Source organism: Manis javanica, unplaced genomic scaffold (assembly GCF_040802235.1).
Source record: "Manis javanica isolate MJ-LG unplaced genomic scaffold, MJ_LKY HiC_scaffold_30, whole genome shotgun sequence".
In the NCBI taxonomy this organism is placed as follows: Eukaryota; Metazoa; Chordata; class Mammalia; order Pholidota; family Manidae; genus Manis; species Manis javanica.
In genome coordinates this window covers 905,692-926,549 of record NW_027332176.1, presented here as the reverse complement: position 1 = coordinate 926,549, position 20,858 = coordinate 905,692, and the positions used below count along the sequence as shown (strand labels likewise).

The 20,858-nt window shown below is 50.9% G+C and overlaps 1 protein-coding gene and 1 long non-coding RNA gene across 3 annotated transcripts; one reads left to right on the top strand and one right to left on the bottom strand.

Annotated features, from left to right (window-relative positions):
* Positions 1 to 763: 763 nt before the first annotated feature.
* Positions 764 to 18,931, bottom strand: LOC140847664 (uncharacterized). The gene is made up of 3 exons (XR_012127664.1): positions 18,159 to 18,931; positions 17,028 to 17,146; positions 764 to 2,589 (listed from the first exon to the last, which is right to left on the bottom strand). It is a non-coding gene; the product is annotated as an uncharacterized lncRNA (long non-coding RNA).
* Positions 5,600 to 10,280, top strand: LOC140847663 (uncharacterized). Of its 2 annotated transcripts, none has more exons than XM_073228386.1 (2): positions 5,600 to 8,118; positions 8,310 to 10,280. In XM_073228386.1, exon 2 carries the CDS (start codon positions 8,519 to 8,521, stop codon positions 9,356 to 9,358), a length of 840 nt encoding a protein of 279 aa, XP_073084487.1. In that variant the 5' UTR covers positions 5,600 to 8,118; positions 8,310 to 8,518; the 3' UTR covers positions 9,359 to 10,280. The 2 variants fall into 2 exon arrangements, with proteins under 2 accessions (XP_073084487.1, XP_073084488.1); XM_073228387.1 differs by having other exon boundaries at positions 8,307 to 10,280.
* Positions 18,932 to 20,858: the final 1,927 nt, after the last annotated feature.

Sequence of the window (20,858 nt, the reverse complement as noted above, 5' to 3'; positions counted from 1 at the left end):
CTTTTTGGAACCGGACTGTTTGGTTCCAAAGAGTTTTCACTTCCATAACGTGAGTGGTGATAGACATTCACAATGAAGGGTTTTCAGTAGATATTTATAGTGAATTTTATTATTATAGAACCAAAAAGGCCATATATTATGAGTGCTATTTATAAAAAGGTCTAAATCTCTGTGCCATTCACTACAAGCAGTACAAAGTTTTCAATTTCTATACTTTCAAATGCCAGAGTCTCAGTCTATTAAAAACACTGTCCTCTGGCTGGCAGGGGCCTCAGAAGGTGAGCCGGCACTGCAGTTTCTTGTTCCTGTGCTGGTGGGTTCACACAGGGGGAAACACATTACCAAACACGGGGTTATATTGTATCTTATTCAGCTTAAGGATTACTTGTGAGTTTAGGCTCAATACAATCTTCTGTGACTTAAATACATCTTTTCAAAATGTTCTTTTAAGTGTAACACCATTATGGCCTTTTTAAGCCTATTATGAAATACTAAGGAAAGTACACATGTAAACAAACACTCTATAGAAAGATTTCCTTTTGGTGAAATTCTGTAGCAGAAAACCAGATCATGACAGTAATTTCCTACCAAATAACTGGAACTGACGAGCTTTAAAATAGCTACAAAGAGCAAGCCTTTCTAGAGCACATAAAGTTTTCCAAAGTACATCTTCTTTTCATGAACATACTGACAAGCTGAAAATTAGTGCACAATAACACACACAACATAGGCATTTAACTTTATTTTCTTCAAATAAAGTTGCACATGCTTCTTGAAATAGCATCAGACATTTTGCTACTTCAAATATTGTTTTCTTTAATACTTAAGTAAGAGTTAACTGATAAAAATACAAAGAACTTTTCAAAATTCATTAAAAACAGAATAGACAGAGACATGAAGAGGGATTTCCAAGAAGAAATAGGAATTACCAAAATAAAACATATTCAAATTTCTAATTACTAAATATGTGCAAAATGAAACCATGATGAGACACCATTGTACACTTCTCAGCTTTGAGTGTTATGACCCTAAATGCAGGTGAGGATCTTTAGGACACGAAATTCCACCACACCAGTGGTACCAAACCATTACTTTGGGACAATCCGGCTCCTCTATTAGAGCTGACAATGTGCTGTATTGCAAGATACAGTGGTTCTATCCAAGGTCTGCATCTACTCTGGTGTACGTGCATGAGAGGTCACATAAAAGAATGTTCATGGCAACATCTTCTGTCATATTGCCAAGAAAGTTGCAGTTCAATATCCAGGAAAAGAAGAGAAAACTGCGATATACATTCATACAATGAAGCAGTACTTAGCAGAGGAAATAAACAAGGGTGCTTATTTTAAAATAATTGCAAATTGCAAAAAAACCAATTGCAATGAGCATGAAAATGAAGTGACAGAACAAGGATTGATTCCATTTATTATTATTTAAGGGTACATACATTGGAGGTAAAGGCTATGATCTACACAGAGTTCCCACTATCAAACAGGCACTTTCCCTGTGTGTCACAGGGTCAGAGAAGGGCACACAGTGCCTCCAGGGAAAGGCAAGAGGCTGGGCGCAGGCCCTCAGAGAGCTGATTATCATGCCCTACATTTCAGTGTACACATGAGCACACATTACATGTGTGCATGCGCATATAATCCATTGCACGTATGAAATACTTGAAAAATCTGGAGTAGATGTAACAAATGTCAGAGGTTATACACATTTGAGATGGGGAGTCACCACCAGGAACCTGAGAGCCTGGAGGCTGGGGGCTGCAGGCCAGGAGCCCACCTCCACCTCCCCCGAGACTGCACCCCCACGGGGCTGCGAGTGCTGTTTCACTTCCACTTCTCTGTTCCTGGAGGGTGGAGACTATTGTTCTGCTCACACAGCACCCGTCCCATTCTAGGGGCTCAGCACACGCTGATTGAGAAGACGGCTGAACCAACCTGACCTGTGCTTCCAGAACTAGAAAAATGTGGAAAACTGGTGATAAGTGCATGGAGGTTACCTGGCTGTCTCACGATTCAGCACATTTCAGCAAACGCACGGCTGTTCTTTCGTCTCAACCGTCTTGGTGTTTAAGGTTTGAAGCCGTTCAGTGATGAGGCCAACCTTGGACTGTGCCTTCAGAAATGTCATCTTCTGCCTTCAGAGGTGGCTGCCCAAAGGAAACCCTGCTCTGAGGGCCACAGCTGGGCTCTACTGGTTTTCTGTGCCCCACTGAGGGGAGAATACACCAGCCACTGGCCTCACCACACTCAGGAAACCTCATCATCTACTGGAACCAACCAGGAGACATCCAGTGCTGGCCCCCATCCTGGTTACAAGCCTGCAGTCTCATCACACAGGCAAGGCTGCACGTGTGCCCTTCAATGCTCAGAGAATCTGTGCACTTGTCCAACTAACACAGATTTCAGGTTTGGCTGCAGAAACACAGATTCCCAAATAAACAGGGAAGTTTCAGCCAAGCACAGAAATAAAATCAGAAAAGGTGTAAGAGATGGCAGGCAACGAACACTCCACTTTGAGAATATGTGTTTTCTGGAATTTATTCCTCTTTAAGCTGAATGTACATCCAGAGTTCACCAATGCCTATAGAGACAAATGGATACAAATTGAAATCTAAAAATAATAATTACGCAGATCAAAGTGGACCCTGACACTTAAGCTGTTAAATGAAAGGCATTTCTAGAAAAAGCAAGAAAACCCTATATAGCAAAAGCAAGTGAAAAAAATAAAAACAAAACAGAATCAGTTTTGGCACCTTTCAATAACAGAGGACAGAAACAACTTTAGTTCGTTATTAAATTCACATAACATAAACACATCCATGTGGGAGTGTTAATAAATCTTTGAAACAGAAACAAATCTAAAATATATTAGAGTATAAGAGAAAAAAAATTCTCCTTTCTCCTCTTTGATTTTAACAGAAAACCGTAATGTGGAAAAGCAAGTGTTTCCCTGACTGAATTTTCTTCTGGTCTGTGTATACCTGGCAGGATGGCAACTTGGTACCTGATCTAATTTAAAAATGGCATAACTTGGTTTTTAGCAAGAGCATTTCCTTTGCCCCAACAAGTTCACCACAGGAAATAAAATTAGTCTTGAAATACCCTTGACATTTACATCTATGTCAATTTCCATTGCTTCTTTCCTAAGTTTTTAAGACTATGATTACCCAAATCTAAAGGCAGCTAGTTAAAGAAGGGAATAACAAAATCACTATATGCTTAGAACTGAGCTGGTAAAACAGTTCAGCTAAGAACACGACATTCTCTGAACAGTGTGGTCCCCAGGGCACTGCATGTAGACCCTGGGCTTGGCGGTAAACACCACACAATATGCTTCCAGGTTACTCAGCAAGCGTGAGACAAGACTAGGCTGAGCTCTCCTAATTCTTTCCTAAACCAGAAAGTGGGCTGGAGGGTAGATGACATGTAACTGTGGTAGTAATTATGTATTGAATCAGTTTAAGAGCACCATACTCAGCCTACTGTAACTGTAACAATTCAGAAGTTTTAAGACAAACAAATCTGAGCATTGTTTTCTTACTACAACCCCAGGTTTTAACTTGCAGAGCCTCAGTCTCACCGCATTGGGTCTTGGTGCCCACTAGCAAGAGAAGGCTACATGTTAAGTCAGAGCATTGTGACATTTACATTTTTCTAGTTGCTGTATCTTAAAAAGAAATTATTAAAACTTTGGTCCCAAACTCAAACACGATATCCAGCTCTGAGAAAAATTTCCTGGATCATCCCTGGGACCCATCAAGTGGAATTTGAACTGGATCTTATTTAATGCCAACTAAGCAGTGACACCATGATTTCAAAACAGCTTTTTTTCGAGGGAAAACTGTAGTTCATGCGTCTGTTCCAGTAAGTAGAGGTGTGTGGTGGGCTCTCCTTCTGGCTGTAGCCCTGGGTTGCATGTCTGGGGTTTCAGTTTTGCATTCAACACATCTTCTGAAGAGTCTACATTCAGCAACTTATGGGGAGAGAGCATGTGATGGGGCCTCAGTCCTGCTCCCCCAATTTCTTACAAACGCCCTGCGCAGACTGAGCGGCAGGCCAAGCGGCAGGGTGCAGAGCAGAGCAGAATACTTTAGGCGTCCCTCAGAGTTCACCGTAGTCAAAGCCGCTCCCATGTTTGGCAGCCACAGCCTCTAAAAAAGGTGAGCAGGGGCAAGGATGCAGAGAAGCAGGCTCTGCCCTAGTGACACAGACATGTGCAGCCACTCCAAGGTACAAACCAGCTACGGCTCAGTTATTCTCTGACACCCATCCTCATATATGATGCTCTGAAAATTCACTCTTGCTCACATATGGAATGAGAATATGCAACCACATTACTCTTAAAAAAAGACCTGGGGTTGTGCATTGGCCAGAAACATGAGCTAAGTTAAAGGAGCAATGAAAAGTAATACGAAAAAAATTGAACTGTACAGCATTATTAGCATATTTTAATATGACCTTCAAGGGTTCACAAAATATATCTAGCCAAGACCTTCCTTTCTCAAGAAAATATAATCCCTTCACAAAATAGAATAAGCAGCTATTAGGGGAGCCTCATTTAAAAATACAAGTGGCTCGAGCTGACCATACCTTCAGATATGAGTCAGATAATTTTACTATAAATTTGCTATCTAATGAGTGTACCTCTTAAAGTACATCTTTTAAGCAATCTTACACATTTAGGTGAAACTTTCCCCTTGCAGGAGCTAAAGAAGCATGTTTTCCAAAATAGTGATTGTTTTCAGCCCTGTACGTGGTTCTGATAATACAGTGTTGCAACAGAGACTTTGGGAAACACCTGTAGGAGCTAGAAGGCCATGGGGTTAGGAGTCCCCACTACCAAAAGGGGGCTAAGACACCAAACTGTTTCTCAGGTGCCCACATAAAGCACTGCAAGAGTGACATTTGTGAATCTGCAGCAAAAATCTTCTGCCCTTTGTCAATGAGCATTGCTTTTTTTCCTTCTGATCGAAAGATTCTAATAGCCTAGCAACTGATTTCAAGGGTACAAACCAGACGCTTAGAGAAGCAAGTCTGAGCAACACGAGCATTAGCTACAGCCCAGGAAAGACCCAGCGTTTTCTCTGATGGTGCCACCCACTTGTCTTCCAGTCACTAGAGAAGAAACAGGCCACAGTACCTCCAGGTGAGTGAGATGACTCAGGCAATTACGAAAATAAGAAAAAACCCACCACAGTCCTGATTTGGTTTAAAGCAATCATGCAGTCCTACTATACCCATGTCTTCCAAAAAAACCTCAAAACAGCAGGCAGACTCACAGAACCCAGGAGTGGACTAACAGTTACCAAAGGGAAAGGGACCTCTCCGAGGATGGGTGGGAAGGGAGGGATGAGGAAGGGGGTCAAGGGGGCATTACGATCCGCACACAGAATGTAGGGGGTGGGGGGCCACGGGGATCGCAGTATAACACACAGAAGACAGGTAGCGATTCTATGGCCTCTTACTGCACCGATGGACAGCGACTGTAATGGGGTGTGGGGAGCGGACTTGATGATGGGGGGGAGGCGGGAGGAGGGGGAGACTAGTAACCGTCATGTTGCTCATGTGACTGTACATTACTGACACCAAGAAGGAAAACAAAAACAAAGTAAAAACAAAAAAAAAAATGGGACCCTGTTTGAGTGCCCAGAGAGACAAGTCAGTAGAAACTAGCCCTTCCTGGCCACCGTGGATTCTTTCTGTTTGGTTTGGGCAGTGCCCAGTCATAGGCTCAGTGGTATAGCGAGGCCCTTCTCATCTTTTCTCACCTCAACAACTGAATTGCTGTAATACTATGCGTCTTGGGCTTTTGAAATCAGTGGATTTTATGATGCTCACGAATGTAAAGAAGCAATAACCGGATACAGAGAGGGAAGCTTGGACGCTCAAGCAAACACGTCACTCCACCACACACCCACCGCTCCCGACTGCTCCTGTCTGGAGCTCGGGTGTTTCTTTTCACCTGTCCCTCCCTCCTATCAGCGGTGACGCCGATGTCCCTCAGAGATGGTGGTGAGCAAAGCGCCAGGTTTACTCTTCTGTCTACAAACAGGCCCGTGGTACAGGTCCTCTCAGAGGAAAAGCGGCAGCAGCGGGAGAAAACCCAAGGACGCAGAAACAGAAGACGGCACAGTACAATGAAAACTGACACAAGGGGCTTCTGAGGCCCATACTTCATTCCCTCAGAGACACGAGAGAAGCCGCCCCCATACAACAAAACTACACCACTATGGAAAAGGCACAGGCGGAGAACAAGAAGAGATCTGGACTCTCACCCCACTGGGCCAGAGAGAGGAGTCATCACAGCAGCGGCAGCAGCGGCCTGGGGCCTGCCCCCACACGCCCTGCGCTCATCGCCGTTCCAGGTAAGGTTGTGGGCTCGGCTCGCCGGGCCACTCCCTAAGCACCCGGAGGCATACACTGCGGGGACCGAGGGGTCGTCGGTGGCATCCCGCCCGCATTCATGTCCCGCACGGTTTGGAACATGACGAACGGTTGGCGGAGGAGCGAGCGGCACCGGGGACCACCGAACGGGCAGCTGAGCTTTGAAGCCGAGTCCAGTCATCCACTGTCAGCACTGTTCCACAGGTCCCGTGACCTGAAGAGTGATGTGCACGAGCCGACAGACTCCCATTTGGCGAGGGAGGTTCTCACCAAGTACGGAGAAGGGAGAGGAGGGCACGCCTGAGTGAGAGCGCACGGGAAGCCTCCAAGAGGAGGCGACTAGAGTGGTGGGTCTCCGACGATCCATGTGCTTCTGCTGCGGTGAAATGTCTTAAAAACCAGAGGCAAGAGGTGGGAACCCCCAGAGGAAGTAATTCAGAGACGAAAAGGCACGAGGCAGGATCTTGGCAAGGAGCAGGGAGCTGGGCTCTTAGGGATGGAGATGTAGACAAAAGTGAAGGCCAGACCGTGAGTTGGGGCTGGAGAACATCACATTTTATTCTGTAACAGCGTCAGTGTTTCCACAGTGAAGCAGTGAGCAAGCCCCCGGGGACGAGGTCCACCAGGAAAGACCTGAGAAACTAGAAGCAGGGTCACTGACACGGGACACGAGCCTCACAGGTTATAACATAAAGGATGAACAGTCAGGATCGGGAGTGGACAGGCTGACTGCTGAGAGGAGGCGAGGTTGCCCCGCAAGCTTCCAGCTTGGCTGACGGGCAAGAACGGCGACACCATCGAGACCAAGAGTCTAGAGGAGGAGCATTTCAAAAATAAAAAGTGTCTCCCAGGTCACTGTGTTGTGTTACTCACGTACGAGACCCAGGCCCCCAAAACTAGATCAGAGAGGAAAATCTGGGCGGCCAGGCCCGGTCAGAATGCGGGATGTGGCTACGCTGAGACCCGGTGGTCCCCGACCTACGCTTTCTGTGAGGAGCAAAGAAAGAACCGAACCTGCCCGGCCCGCTAGCTAGAAAGGCAAGTCATGGGGTCTGCGCCCTCCTCAGAGGTCAGCCGCCTGGCTGGCCATGGCCGAGAGGGCATGCCTGGCTCCAGGTGTCCCGGAGAAGCTGGGGAGGCCCGGGAAAAGGGCGGGCCGTGCCCTGGGCAGCCGCTGGGTGGCTCCGCGCCGGGCTGCGAGCAAGGCCCTGGCCTCCGGGAGCGCGGGGCCACGGCACTTGCCGCCCGCCGCACCCCGGGTGCCGAGCCCGTGCGGAGCCGGCACCCGGGCGGGCTGAGCTCTGGCAGACGTGGGCACTGCAGCCCTCGACGGTCTGCATGGTGGCCTCGTTGGTCCAAACACCTGCACGGCCCTCAGCGGGCAGTCCCGGGGGCTAGGGATTCTACTGGGTTTGGCCTTGGGGCCGCGCCGTGGCCTCGGCACTGGCCCAGGGTCTCCTCTGGGCGGGGCCGGTGAGCTTAAGGCAGTGGGGGCTTGGTGATGCGGCCCCTGGGTGACGTCACAGTGGCCCAGGCTGCTTTATGATGCGTCCCCTGGCTGACATACATATCAGGCTCGCCCTAGCTGGGCAGCTCAGTGCGTGCTTGGCCTGAGAAGGAGTCAGTGGCAAAGGAGACCCTCTCCCTAGCTTCAGACCCTTTCCTCGGATCGTTTGGCGCACACCACAACCCATTTTTCTGTGTGGACAGTTTCTTCCTTCCTAAGGTTTGTGGCCCGCCCCACCCGCCGCCTCCCCAGCCCCACCTTCTTTGCCCGCCGGTCCTCCCCGTCCCCGGGACGCTGCCCCCTACCCTCCTGCCAGGGAGCACCCGGCACCTGCCCACTGCCCTGGTCACAGGCTGTTCCACCGGGATCCTGTGCCTTTAGCAGCTGGCTTTTCCCACTTTCACCAGCAGAGTTCCCACTTCCACGGGGAGCAGTCCTGGGCCTCTGGACCATCCTAGGCTCCCGGCAGACGGCTGGAGAGAGACCACCCAGACGAGCTCCTCCTCCGCAGGGCACACGGGCACCACTACCAGCCCACCTCGAGGTGCCCTGCCTCTGCAAAACCGCCATCCAGAGCCAGCCAACAGACAAGGCCTTGGGCAGCACAAGTGCCGGCCTGATGGACACGACGCCACCATCGCTGGCCGTCCTCTTTCGGTCCCCCACCCCGGCCCCACACGAGGCCTTGGGCAGCAACACCGCCGGCCTCCTGTGCACCTCAGGCACCCACCGCGCGGGCGGTCATCGTCTGGTCTCCCCTGGCCCCATACGATACCGTGGGAGGTGCAGGCGACGGCCTCGGCCCTACCCGCAAGGCGGACGACGACCCGATGGGCAGGCCACCGCCTTCGGAAAAGGCACATACAACTGCCCCCCGGTCCCGGACAAGTCCGTGGGCTGCACAAGCGCCAGCCTGAAGGCTGACGCTCAAGACGAGCCGATGGACACAACACCACCCTCGATGGCCATCATCTTCCGGTCACCCCCGGTCCCGCACGAGGCCGCGGGCAGCGCCACCTTCGGCCCGAGGGCCGGCCATGACGCAGAAGACGAGCCGATGGACACGACACCACCCTCGATGGCCGTCATCTTCCGGTCGCCCCCGGCCCCGCACAGCGCCACCTTCGGCCCGAGGGCCGGCCATGACGCAGAAGACGAGCCGATGGACACGACACCACCCTCGATGGCCGTCATCTTCCGGTCGCCCCCGGCCCCGCACAGCGCCACCTTCAGCCCGAGGGCGGGTCATGACGCAGAGGACGAGCCGATGGACACGACACCACCCTCGATGGCCGTCATCTTCCGGTCGCCCCCGGCCCCACACGAGGCCGCGGGCAGCAACACCGCCGGCCTCGTGTGCACCCCAGATACCCGCCGCGTGGGCAGTCATCGTCTGGTCTCCCCTGGACCCATACGATGCCGTGGGAGGCACAGACGACGGCCTCGGCCCTACCCGTAAGTCGGCCTCGGACCCGATGGGCACGCCACCGCCCTCGGGAAAGGCACCTACAACTGCCCCCCGACCCCAGACAAGGCACAGGGCAGCACCAGCGCCGGCCTGAAGGCTGACGCTGACACTCAAGACGAGCCAAGGCACGACAGCACCCTCGATGGCCGTCATCTTCCAGTACCCCCCGGCCCCACACGAGTCCGTGGGCAGCACCTCCGCCGGCCTCCTGCGCACCTCAGACACCCGCCGCGCGGGCGGTCATCGTCCGGTCTCCCCTGGACCCACACGATGCCGTGGGAGGCACCGACGACGGGCTCGGCCCTACCCCCAAGTCGGACGATGACCCGACGCGCACGCCACCACCCTCGGGAACGGCACCTACGACTGCCCCCCGGCCCCAGACGAGGCCATGGGCAGTACAAGCGCCGGCCTTCAGGCCGACGCTGACGCTCAAGACGAGCCGATGGACACGGCGCCACCCCGGCTGGCCGTGATCTTGCGGTCGGTCCCCCCCCCCAGGCCCCACACGAGGCCGTGGGGAGCACCACCACCGCCGGCCCGAAGGCCGACAATGACGCTCGAGACGCGCCGATGGACACGACACGACCCTCGATGGCCGTCCTCTTCCGGTCCCCACCGGCCCCACACGAGGCCGTGGGCGGCACCACCGCCGGCCTCCTGCGCACCTCACACACCGCACGGGCGGTCATCCTCCCGTCACCCCCGGCCCCACACGAGGCCGTGGGAGGCACAGCCGACGGCCTCGGCCCTTCCCCTAACTCGGACTCCGACCCGGTGGACACGCCACAGCCCTTGCCAACGGCACCTTCAGGTCTCCCCCGGCTCCAGACAAGGCCTATGTCCTCCTGTCCATTTAACGAAACCTTTCCCACAATAGGTGTGTATAGTACATATTCACACTAAACCCTGTTCTTGCTAGTACGCCTCTGCTCTGTTTACTCTTTGACTCGGCGACATACACGAGTGATAATGTTCTGAGCCACACTTCACTATGCGACATGGTCCATGCCCCAGTGACTGGGATGTGGAAGTGGCCGCGTTTTATGACTCTGCGTGCTCACCGCGAGGTCTGCGTGCTGCGCGTTTTAATGGATGACAACCCAGGGGGAGGCGAGTCCAGGGGAAGGAGACCGGGTTGGCTTATGTGGCCCCTTCCCTCTCCTCTCCCACTGCTCTGAGCTCACTGGAGGCTAGGGAATCCCTGCTGTGACACAGGAAACCACTCTTATCATTTCGGTTTTTTAACATGTGTAATGCTGCATGTGTGTGTCTTGTGTAACTTAAGACTTTGGCCGATCAGCCTCACGCATTCCCACTTCCCCACGAGAGAACGGATTTGGCATCCAGGTCCTCGAGGCTGGAGGAACGACAGAAGGAAGGGCTTCCGCCTGCCGTATGATTACTGAAAATTTGAGCTTACTTAGAACTTATCAAGTAGTAGCTTAGTAATATCAGAAAAGGTCCCTCTTTAATGACTGCCTGGCCTGACTCTAACCTAAACTGCTAAAATGTCAAGCCGCGTTGAGTTACAACTGTGCCCACTTCTCGGCTGACCCTAGAGTCTGCAGGGTCTCCACACCAGACTTAATACACGCAGAACTCCTACCTCGTGGAGACCACGTTCTACTTGGAGGGGAGGAAAAGAGACAAGGAACATCTGTTTAAGTTTTCCGGTAGCTTAGCCGGTAACAAACACTATGAAGACTAAAAAGCAGGATACGGAGGACTGAGATTATAGGCAGAGGAAGGCAGGGCCTCCAAAATAAACAGTGGACAGGGTAAGCCTCACCAGGGAGGTGGGACTTGGGAACAGTCTAGAAGGAGGTGACAGAACCAGGTATCTGAGGGAAAAGCATTCCATACAACGGGATAAATGATGGAAAAAGCCAAGAGGAAGGATGCTTGTGGTCTTCAGGGAGCAGTCAGTCAACAAATGCGGCTACAATACCGTCAGCAAGGAGGGAAAAGAGGACCGGGGACAGACATATGGGTTGAAGTCCCCGCACCACCATTTACTAGTTTTGTAATCACACGCTGTGGACGCGACGTGCAAATGTCTCGGTGAACCCAGTGCTGTGTGTCTCTAGGGCCTAGTTACCTTGCAAGCTTTTGGAAACGTTAAGTAGGTAGGGAAGTGACATATAAGCCATCTTGTCAACTGTTCTGTACGTAAGGATAGATGGGTAGACAAAAAGATGATGACAGATAGATAGGGCAGATAGACAGGTAGATAGATGATAGATTAGATAGGATCGATGATAGGTATAGATAGATAGAATAGATAGATGATGGACAGACAGACAGCCATGTTGTGAACTGTTGGTAAGGCTGGGGGCACTGATGGGAGGAGCGAGCACGTCGGACCCTGATGATGTGCCAAAGTCTCCCCGGCTGCTGCCCCCTCCCACATCGGGCGCTGACGATGTGCCAAAGTTCTTGGCTGTTGCCCCCTCCCAACCTGAAAAATGTGCCTTGGGCTAGCCAATCCTCGCGCTGCTGTAACTCTAAGCTCTGCCTCCCCCTACCTTCTTTAAAATCTCGCTGCCTGTCTACTTAAGTGGGAATTCCCCAGCCTCCATTTCTACAGACCGGGGAAATCTCGCCCGGGTATTTGCGTACAAACAAACTACCGGGCCCTTTGTTGCCTCTCTTCACCTGCTTGTTTCAGCTAGAATTCATCTTACACTGTTCTGTACATAAGGATAGATGGGGAGACAAAAAGATGATGACAGGTAGGTGACAGATAGATGACAGGTGATAGATGATAGATTAGAAATAGACACATTAGATATTCATAGATTAGATGAATAGATTGACAGAGAGATGATAGATAAGATATATATAGATGACAGGTGGTAGACTAGATAGGATAGATGATATAGGTAGGTTAGATTAGACAGATAGATGGTAAGGTATTGATGGATTAGATAGACAATAGACAGATGATAGATACAGAGTTATGGACTGAATTTGGGGGCCCTCACCTCACCATCTTCCGCTCCTTCTAACACCCCGCCGCCGCCAGCACACACACACACACACACACACACACACACACACACACACACACACACACACACACAGACATTCACATTTGAATTGAGTCAGGGTTGAAGCCCTAACCCCCACTGTCATGGTATTGGGAGGTGGGGCCTTTGGAGGTAATTAGGTCCGGAAGATATCATGAGGGTGTGGGTGGAGCTGCCATTATGCAATCAGTGCTATTAAGAGGAACAGAGGACCGAGCTTTCTCCCTCGACCCCGTGTGGACACAGCAGGGAGGCGGCCGTATGCAAGCCAGGAGAAGGGACCTCACCAGGAACTGAACCTGCCCTGGTCTTGGACTTCTGCTTCCAGAATGGCGAGAAATTGGTGTTTATGGATGAAGCGCCCACTCAATGACACTCTGGTTGTCAGCTTGAGTAGACTAACATACATACCTAGGTAAACAGAGACGCACTTAGACGATGGATGGAGAGAGCCTACGCAGAGATATTCGTGCTTAGGTGTCTGCATAGGTATCTGTGCCCAACCACCTCTGCACTTTGAAGACTGCTCCCTATGGGGGGAACACCAGGAGCACAACTTATGCACGTTTTTTTTTTTACAGTGTGGGCTGCAGTTTCCGATAACTGGGGTCTCCGTTAACTCTCAGCCGTGTGTGTGTGTGCGTGCGTGCGTGCGTGTGTACACCACTGCCCCAGTCGGTCTACAATCACAGGAGATGCAAAAGTAACAAAGGAATGCAGGATAGGGCAAACATCTGGCAAACTATGACCAGAAAGAGTAAAATTTTCCACTAGCCTCTGGGGATATCTTTGCCAAGTGTTTCTATGCAATTTTAGAAAGATCTTGCTGGAAACGTTGCTGGGACCGCTCTGAACCATCAAGTTAGTTAAGGTCATAAGCCAGGACAGGAGAGGAGCAAAGAGCACCCATGGTGTGTCTCCTATGTATCACGCCGAGGTGTACAGGCTTTAATTCTACCACATCACTTCGTCTCACCATGGCTCACGTGGGATGACCTTAGGCACCACCTTCAGCCGTGAGTAAATAAAGTTTGGACACGCAAATAAACACGTCACTCCACCACACGCGCTCTGCTCCCAACTGCTCCTATCCAGAAACTGGTGGCTCCTCTTTATCTGTCCCTCCTCCTATCAGCGGTGATGACGCCGACGTCCCTCAAACATGGTGGTGAGCAGAGCACCAGGTTGACTTTTCTGTCTACAACAGGCCCAGAGGAAGGATACTTGTGGTCTTCAGGGAGCACTTAAGTCAGCGAATGCGGCTGAATACAGACAGTAAGTGAGAAGGAGGTAAAGGAGGACAGAGGACAGAGACACGCGTTCAAGTCCGTGCACCACCATTTACTGGTTTTGTAGGCACACGCGGCTGACTCGACCTGCAAGTGTCTCAGTGAACCCAGTGTGCTCTCCCTACGGTCTAGTTACCTTGCAAGGTTTTTGGAAGCAGAATGTAGGGAAGTGACATAGGCTATGTTGCTAACTGTTCTGTACATAAGGATAGATGGGCAGACAAAAAGATGGTAGATAGATTAGATAGACTAGATAGATAGACAGACAGACAGATGATAGATAGACAGAGAGACAGACAGACAAGACACATGGACCGATACAGATACATATCGATTCACACAAAGCTATTGCTCCCGACCACGAGAGCAAAGGTGAAAGCACATAGCGAATCTACAAACAAAAGGGAAGAATGAGATCCAGTTTAAAAAAAGTGCAGTAAGCAGCCATAAGAGGAAAACAAACCCTACCATCTGCAACAACGTGGATGGAGCTAGAGGGTATCATGCTCAGTGAAATAAGCCAGGAGGAGAAAGACACGTACCACATGATTTCACTCTTATGTGGAGTATAACAACAAAGAAAAACTGAAGGAAAAAAACAGCAGCAGATGAAGAGAACCCGAGAGTGGACTAACAGTTACCAAAGGGAAAGGGACTGGGGAGGGGGTGGGGTGGGAAGGGAGGGATAAGGGCGGGGAAAAAGAAAGGGGGCATTAGGATTAGCATGTATAACGTGTGGGGTGGGGGGCCACGGGGAAGGCTGTACAACACAGAGAAGACAAGTAGTGATTCTACAGCATCTTACTACATGCTGATGGACAGCGACTGTAACGGGGTTTGGCGGGGGGGGGGGGGAGGCGGGGGGGACTTGGTGAAGGGGGGAGCCTAGTAAACATAATGTTCTTCATGTGATTGTAGATTAATGATAACAAAAAGCATTTTTAAAGTGCAATAAGGGCACAGCTCTCAATTCTCAGAATGAAAGGACAGGCTCTGAGTGCTCCCATCAAAAGTCACAGGGTTAAAAGGAGGGATGAAAACTCAAGACCACCTAACATGCTCCCTTACAGGAGACTCACTTGAGATCCAAGGACACAAGACAGACTACAAGCGGAAGGGGTGGGCGCAGGTACCCTACACAAGTGAAACTGAAAGACAGACAGACAGACAGATGGATTCTGTTTGAGTCCCCAGAGACAGTCAGTAGAAAATAGCCCTATCTGGGCACCGTGAATTCTTTCTGTTTGGTTTCAGCAGTGCCCAGCCATAGATTTAGTGGTACAGCAACGTCCTTCTCATCTTTTCACACGTCAACAACTGAATTGCCGTAATAATGTGCGTCCGGGCTTTAGAAATCACTGGGGTTTAGGACGTTCACGAAGGTAAAGAAATAATAACCACATAAAGAGGGAAGTTTGGACACGCAAATAAACACGTCACTCCACAACACACTCTCTGCTCCCAACTGCTCCTGTCCAGAAATTGGTGGCTCCTCTTTATCTGTCCCTCCTCCTATCAGCGGTGATGACGCCGACGTCCCTCAAACATGGTGGTGAGCAGAGCACCAGGTTGACTTTTCTGTCTACAACAGGCCCAGAGGAAGGATACTTGTGGTCTTCAGGGAGCACTTAAGTCAGCGAATGCGGCTGAATACAGACAGCAAGTGAGAAGGAGGTAAAGGAGGACAGAGGACAGAGACACGCGTTCAAGTCCCTGCACCACCATTTACTGGTTTTGTAGGCACACGCGGCTGACTCGACCTGCAAGTGTCTCAGTGAACCCAGTGTGCTCTCCCTACGGCCTAGTTACCTTGCAAGGTTTTTGGAAGCAGAATGTAGGGAAGTGACATAGGCTATGTTGCTAACTGTTCTGTACATAAGGATAGATGGGCAGACAAAAAGATGATAGATAGATTACATAGACAGACAGACAGATAGATAGACAGACACATAGACAATAGAAGACAGATAGATTATAGATAGATACATAGCAGAAGATAGATGATAGATAGATAGATAGATAGATAGATAGATAGATAGATGATAGACAGATAGACAGATAGATAGATAGATAGATAGATAGATAGATAGATAGATAGATAGATAGATTATAGACAGACAGACAGACAGACACATAGACAGATACAGATACATATCAATTCACACAAAGCTATTGCTCATCACCAGGAGAGCAATGGTGAAAGCACACAGCGAAACTACAAACAAGAAAGAAGAAGGAAATCCAGTTTAAAAAGTGCAGTAAGCAGCCATAAGAAGAAAACAAACCCTACCATCTGCCACAACGTGGATGGAGCTAGAGGGTATTATGCTCAGTGAAATAAGCCAGGCGGAGAAAGTCACGTACCAAATGATTTCACTCTTATGTGGAGTGTAACAACAAAGAAAAACTGAAGGAAAAAAACAGCAGCAGATGAACAGAACCCGGGAGTGGACTAACAGTCAGTCATCAAAGGGAAAGGGACTGGGGAGGGTGGGTGGGAAGGGATGGATAATGGTGGGGACAAAGAAAGGGGGCATTAGGGTTAGCATGTATAATGTGTGAGGCGGCGGGGGCGGGGCGGCATGGGGAGGGCTGTACAACACAGAGAAGACAAGTAGTGATTCTACAGCTCCATACTACACGCTGATGCACAGCGACTGTAACGGGGTGTGTGGGGGGGGGACATGGTGAAGGGGTCTGCAGCATCCAACTACGCTGATGGACAGCGACTGTAACGGGGTTTTTGCGGAGGACTTGGTGTACTTGGTGAACATAATGTTCTTCATGTGATTGTAGATTAATGATAACAAGAAAAAATTTTAAAGTGCAGTAAGGACACAGCTCTCAATTATCAGAAGAAAAGGACAGGCTCTGAGTGCTCCAATCAAAAGACACAGGGTTAAAAGAGGGGATGAAAACTCAAGACCACCTACGTGCTCCCTTACAGGAGACTCACTTGAGATCCAAGGACACAGACAGACTACAAGCCGAAGGGGTGGGCGCAGGTACCCTACACAAGTGAAACTGGGGGGGGGGGGGGGGGTGAGGGGGGGGTAGGAAATAGGAAAAAGGAAAAAGAAAAAGATGTGCTGATGGGATTAAAGACGGCGGCTCACGTGACAGGGGAGGCAGAAACCTCCTCCCAAAACCAAAACCACATACATACGTACTACACGGAAATAGAACAACTACACCAAATCCTGGAACAGCAGCAGGGTAGAAGGCTGCTGCGGTGGGCTGTCGCCTCAAGGAGAAGTGTGACGAACCAAAGCCTGTGATCCAGAGGGACCCCAGAGCCCTTTCCTTCCCTGGAGATGTGCTCTGGGAGCACGAACCTACCGTGCACGTGGTGCGCTCTGGAGGATCGGTGGGGTTGGAAAGCAAAGACAGGCGGAGGGCTTCGAGGGACTTGAGATCCCAGCCACTTGTGGGACAACACAGGGATCCACATCCGGCCGCTGTGGGACAAAAGAGAGGCGGGCAGTCTGAGAGACTTCCTAACAGCGAGAGAACTGCTGAAGGGGCAAGGGGCTTCCACAGAGCTTGCCGCTCAGGAGAAAGGACAGGTGCGCCAAACTGCCCGGCAGGCGGGGGCTCTTCTGGGAGCTCCGGGCGCTCCAACCCCCTGGCTGGCCTCGCAGCTCCGAGGCCCCTTACTGTGCTGCGACCGGTACACGGCCTGCCTCCCCGCCGGCACCGGCCTGCAGAACGGCCGCCCCCACCGAAGGCAGCTTCTCTCTGCGTGCTCCGCAAACTGGCCCTGGCAGTGGAGACGGGCACTGCGGCCGGGATGCAGGAAAGGCCTCTTCCCTCCCGGCGGGGGTGGGCACCGGCACCGCTCCCCTGTGACCCCTGCCATCCCCCCGAGGGCTGAGCATCTCGAGAGTAAAGCTTCTGGGAGCCAGAGGGCGCCACCTACAAATACGAACCTTCAAAGGAACCTGGTAACTGGACTCAAGTCCATCTTCCTGAGAAAGAGATCTCAAAATAAACATCGGGAGCATGCTCATGGAGCTACAGAGTAAAAAACTGCCCCTGTCTCTCGAGCGCAATTCTCTTTCTCTTTCTCTCTCTCTGTCTCTCTGTCTCTCTCTCTGTCTCTCTCTGTCTCTCTGTCTCTCTCTCTCTCTCTCCCGGGAGTGCTGCTCAGGCCCTGTTCTGAGAGGGATGCTGCGACAGCCCAGCAGGAACGGCACAGCTCTCGGGTCCACCCCGGCCGGTGCCAGGACAGTCCCACACGGGCTCTGACTGAACTGCACACGGGGGGACGCCGCACGTCTAACTCCGCAGGAAAGACAACAGTGCCGCACGCTAGCCTTCCTATCAATGGCCAGTGGCTACGTGGCTCCACCGATACCAGCTGACGTCAACACCCCGGGCTTTATCTCCCTCGCAATGTTTTTTCCCTATGACCCTTGGCAGAAGCACCACATGGAAAGATACAACCTACCAGTCTCCACACTGTCTCACCTCTCAGCTTTCCGCTAGATGTTCCTGCATCACAGCTTCTCCTCTTCGATCCAGTTTTCTCGGCTGGTTGGTGTTCTGAAAAAAAAAAAAAATTAAGTCAGATTTGGAATGAAATGGTGGCCCGGTGTATAAGATTCTGTTTGACCACCGTCAGTAGAACCAAAAGACATCCTTCATTATGGGAGCGTATATTCACTGATGACATATTCGATAAGGCGTTGCCATCCAAAATACATACCAAGACCTCACGAACCTCCACACGCAGAAAGCAAATAAATCCCATCACAAAATGGGCAGAGGATCTGAACAGATGCTCCTCCACAGAAGCAATTTCAGGTGGCCGACAGGCACATGAAAAGACGCTCCACATGGCCAACCAGCAGAGAAACGCACATTGAAACCACAATGGGGCGTCACCTCACACCAGTTAGGATGGCCACCACCCACATGACAGACAACAACAGATGTCGGCGAGGGTGTGGAGAAGAGGGAATCCTCCTACACTGCTGGTGGGAATGTCAGTCAGCTCAACCATTGTGGAAAGCAGTATGGAGGTTCCCCCAAAAAACCAAAGAACAGAAATACCATTTGACCCAGGAATTCCTCTCCTGGGAATTTACCCTAAGAATGCAGGAGCCCAGTTTGAAAGAGACAGATGCACCCCTATGTTGATCGCAGCACTGTTTACAATAGCCAAGAAATGGAAGCAACCTAAGTGTCCATCGGGAGATGAATGGATAAAGAAGAGGCGGTACACACACACACACACACACACACACTGTGGAATATCATTCAGCCATAAGAAGAAAACCCATCCCACCGCCATTTGCAACAACACGGATGGAGCTAGAGGGTGTTATGCTCAGTGAAATAAGCCAGGTGAGGTGGAGAAAGCCAGGTACCCAAGGATTTCACTCCTCTGTGAGGTATGAGAACAAAGCAAGAACGGGAAGGAACAAAACAGCAGGCAGACTCACAGAACCCAGGAGTGGACTAACAGTTACCAAAGGGAAAGGGACCTCTCCGAGGATGGGTGGGAAGGGAGGGATGAGGAAGGGGGTCAAGGGGGCATTACGATCCGCACACAGAATGTAGGGGGTGGGGGGCCACGGGGATCGCAGTATAACACACAGAAGACAGGTAGCGATTCTATGGCCTCTTACTGCACCGATGGACAGCGACTGTAATGGGGTGTGGGGAGCGGACTTGATGATGGGGGGGGAGTGTAGTAACCACACTGTTGCTCATGTAATTGTACATGAGAGATCGTTCTTTTTCATACACAGCAGTGTAACTCCTTTCAGGATACCGGACCTGTTTCCAATGCATACAACACCAAGCAATTCTTGAACACCAGCAGGGTGTTTGAGAACTCAATTCTGAGGCTATCTGCCTGGAGACAACACCAGATTCCACAGGGTAAGGTTTCTATCCTCAAGAGTGCCCTCCACCCCAGCTCCAGAGCCCGGTTGCAAGCCCCATGCGATCAGCCTGTGCTTCCAACCTGCAGGCTAAGATTGGGTGTTCCAACAACCTCCCCCTTAGGTCTGCCCAAGTTGCTAGGGTGCCTCAGAATCTCAGGAGAACACTCACGTTTACCAGTTTAACAAAGAGTAGCATAAAGGACACAACATCCAGATGAACACACACATATAGCAAGGTCCCAAATAAAAGAGATTCTATCCTCCTAGGGTGCTTGGGTCCTGGCATGGTGGCATGTGCAGGCGACCTGGTTCCCCTAGCATGGAAGCTCTGACAGATAATCAGGAGATGAGAGAGAGAGATGTACTCTTCTCTTAGGGTTTTGTGAGGGCTTCACTGCAGAGTCATGACTGACTAAATCACTGGCCATTGCTGATTCAACCTCCAGCACTCATCCCTTTCCTCTTCCCTGGGGGCTGAGGGCTGGGAGTTCCCATCCTCTAATCACAAGCTTGGTGCCCCTGGCAAGAAGCCTCTACCCTGGGATAGGGCCCCAAAGCCTCTGCATTAACCTAACAAGACACCCATTGGACAGTTATAGCTCTGAAGGATTTTCAGGAACTGTGGATGAGGAGCAAAAATACCTAGGACATGTATTTTGGTTGTCTGAATTACCAAATATTTACTTCCTATCAATCATTATATCACAACAGGTGTCCCCACATACCCATAATGCCTGCAGGGACCTCTCTCTCCCCAAGAGGAGGCACAGAGCTTCCCACTTCCACCATAATTTCCTTCCTAGTCGTAACACTGATAATGCACCAAAGACAATCCCTTTCAGGAGGATAAAGTCAAGGCTTCCGGCATAATGCCAAGGCCAAGGAGGCCCTCCTCCCCAGGGACATGGGGCAGAGAGATGGGAGAAATGACTTCAGGAGTCTGTTTACCTGTCAGCTGCTCTCCACTCCCCCAGCCTCAGCTGTCACATCACCACCCAGCCTGACACACAGGGGCCTAAGAACAACAAAATCCTGGAGTCACAGCAGCTGAACAGTTGCCATGTGTGCTCAGCTTTGCAATGCAAGGGGTTCCACTCCTCTCAGGGTTCAGATTGGAAAAACCTGACAGGGAAGAGGAGGTGACCCAGTGACTCCCCGTCGCCATGTCAAATGGGGCAGTGCAAGCTCCACTTCCACCGGAAATGCTTCCTGCCTGTCTGAGCACTTGCAAGGCAGCACGACAGGGTGTAGTTAGGGGGGAAATTTCCCAAATCTA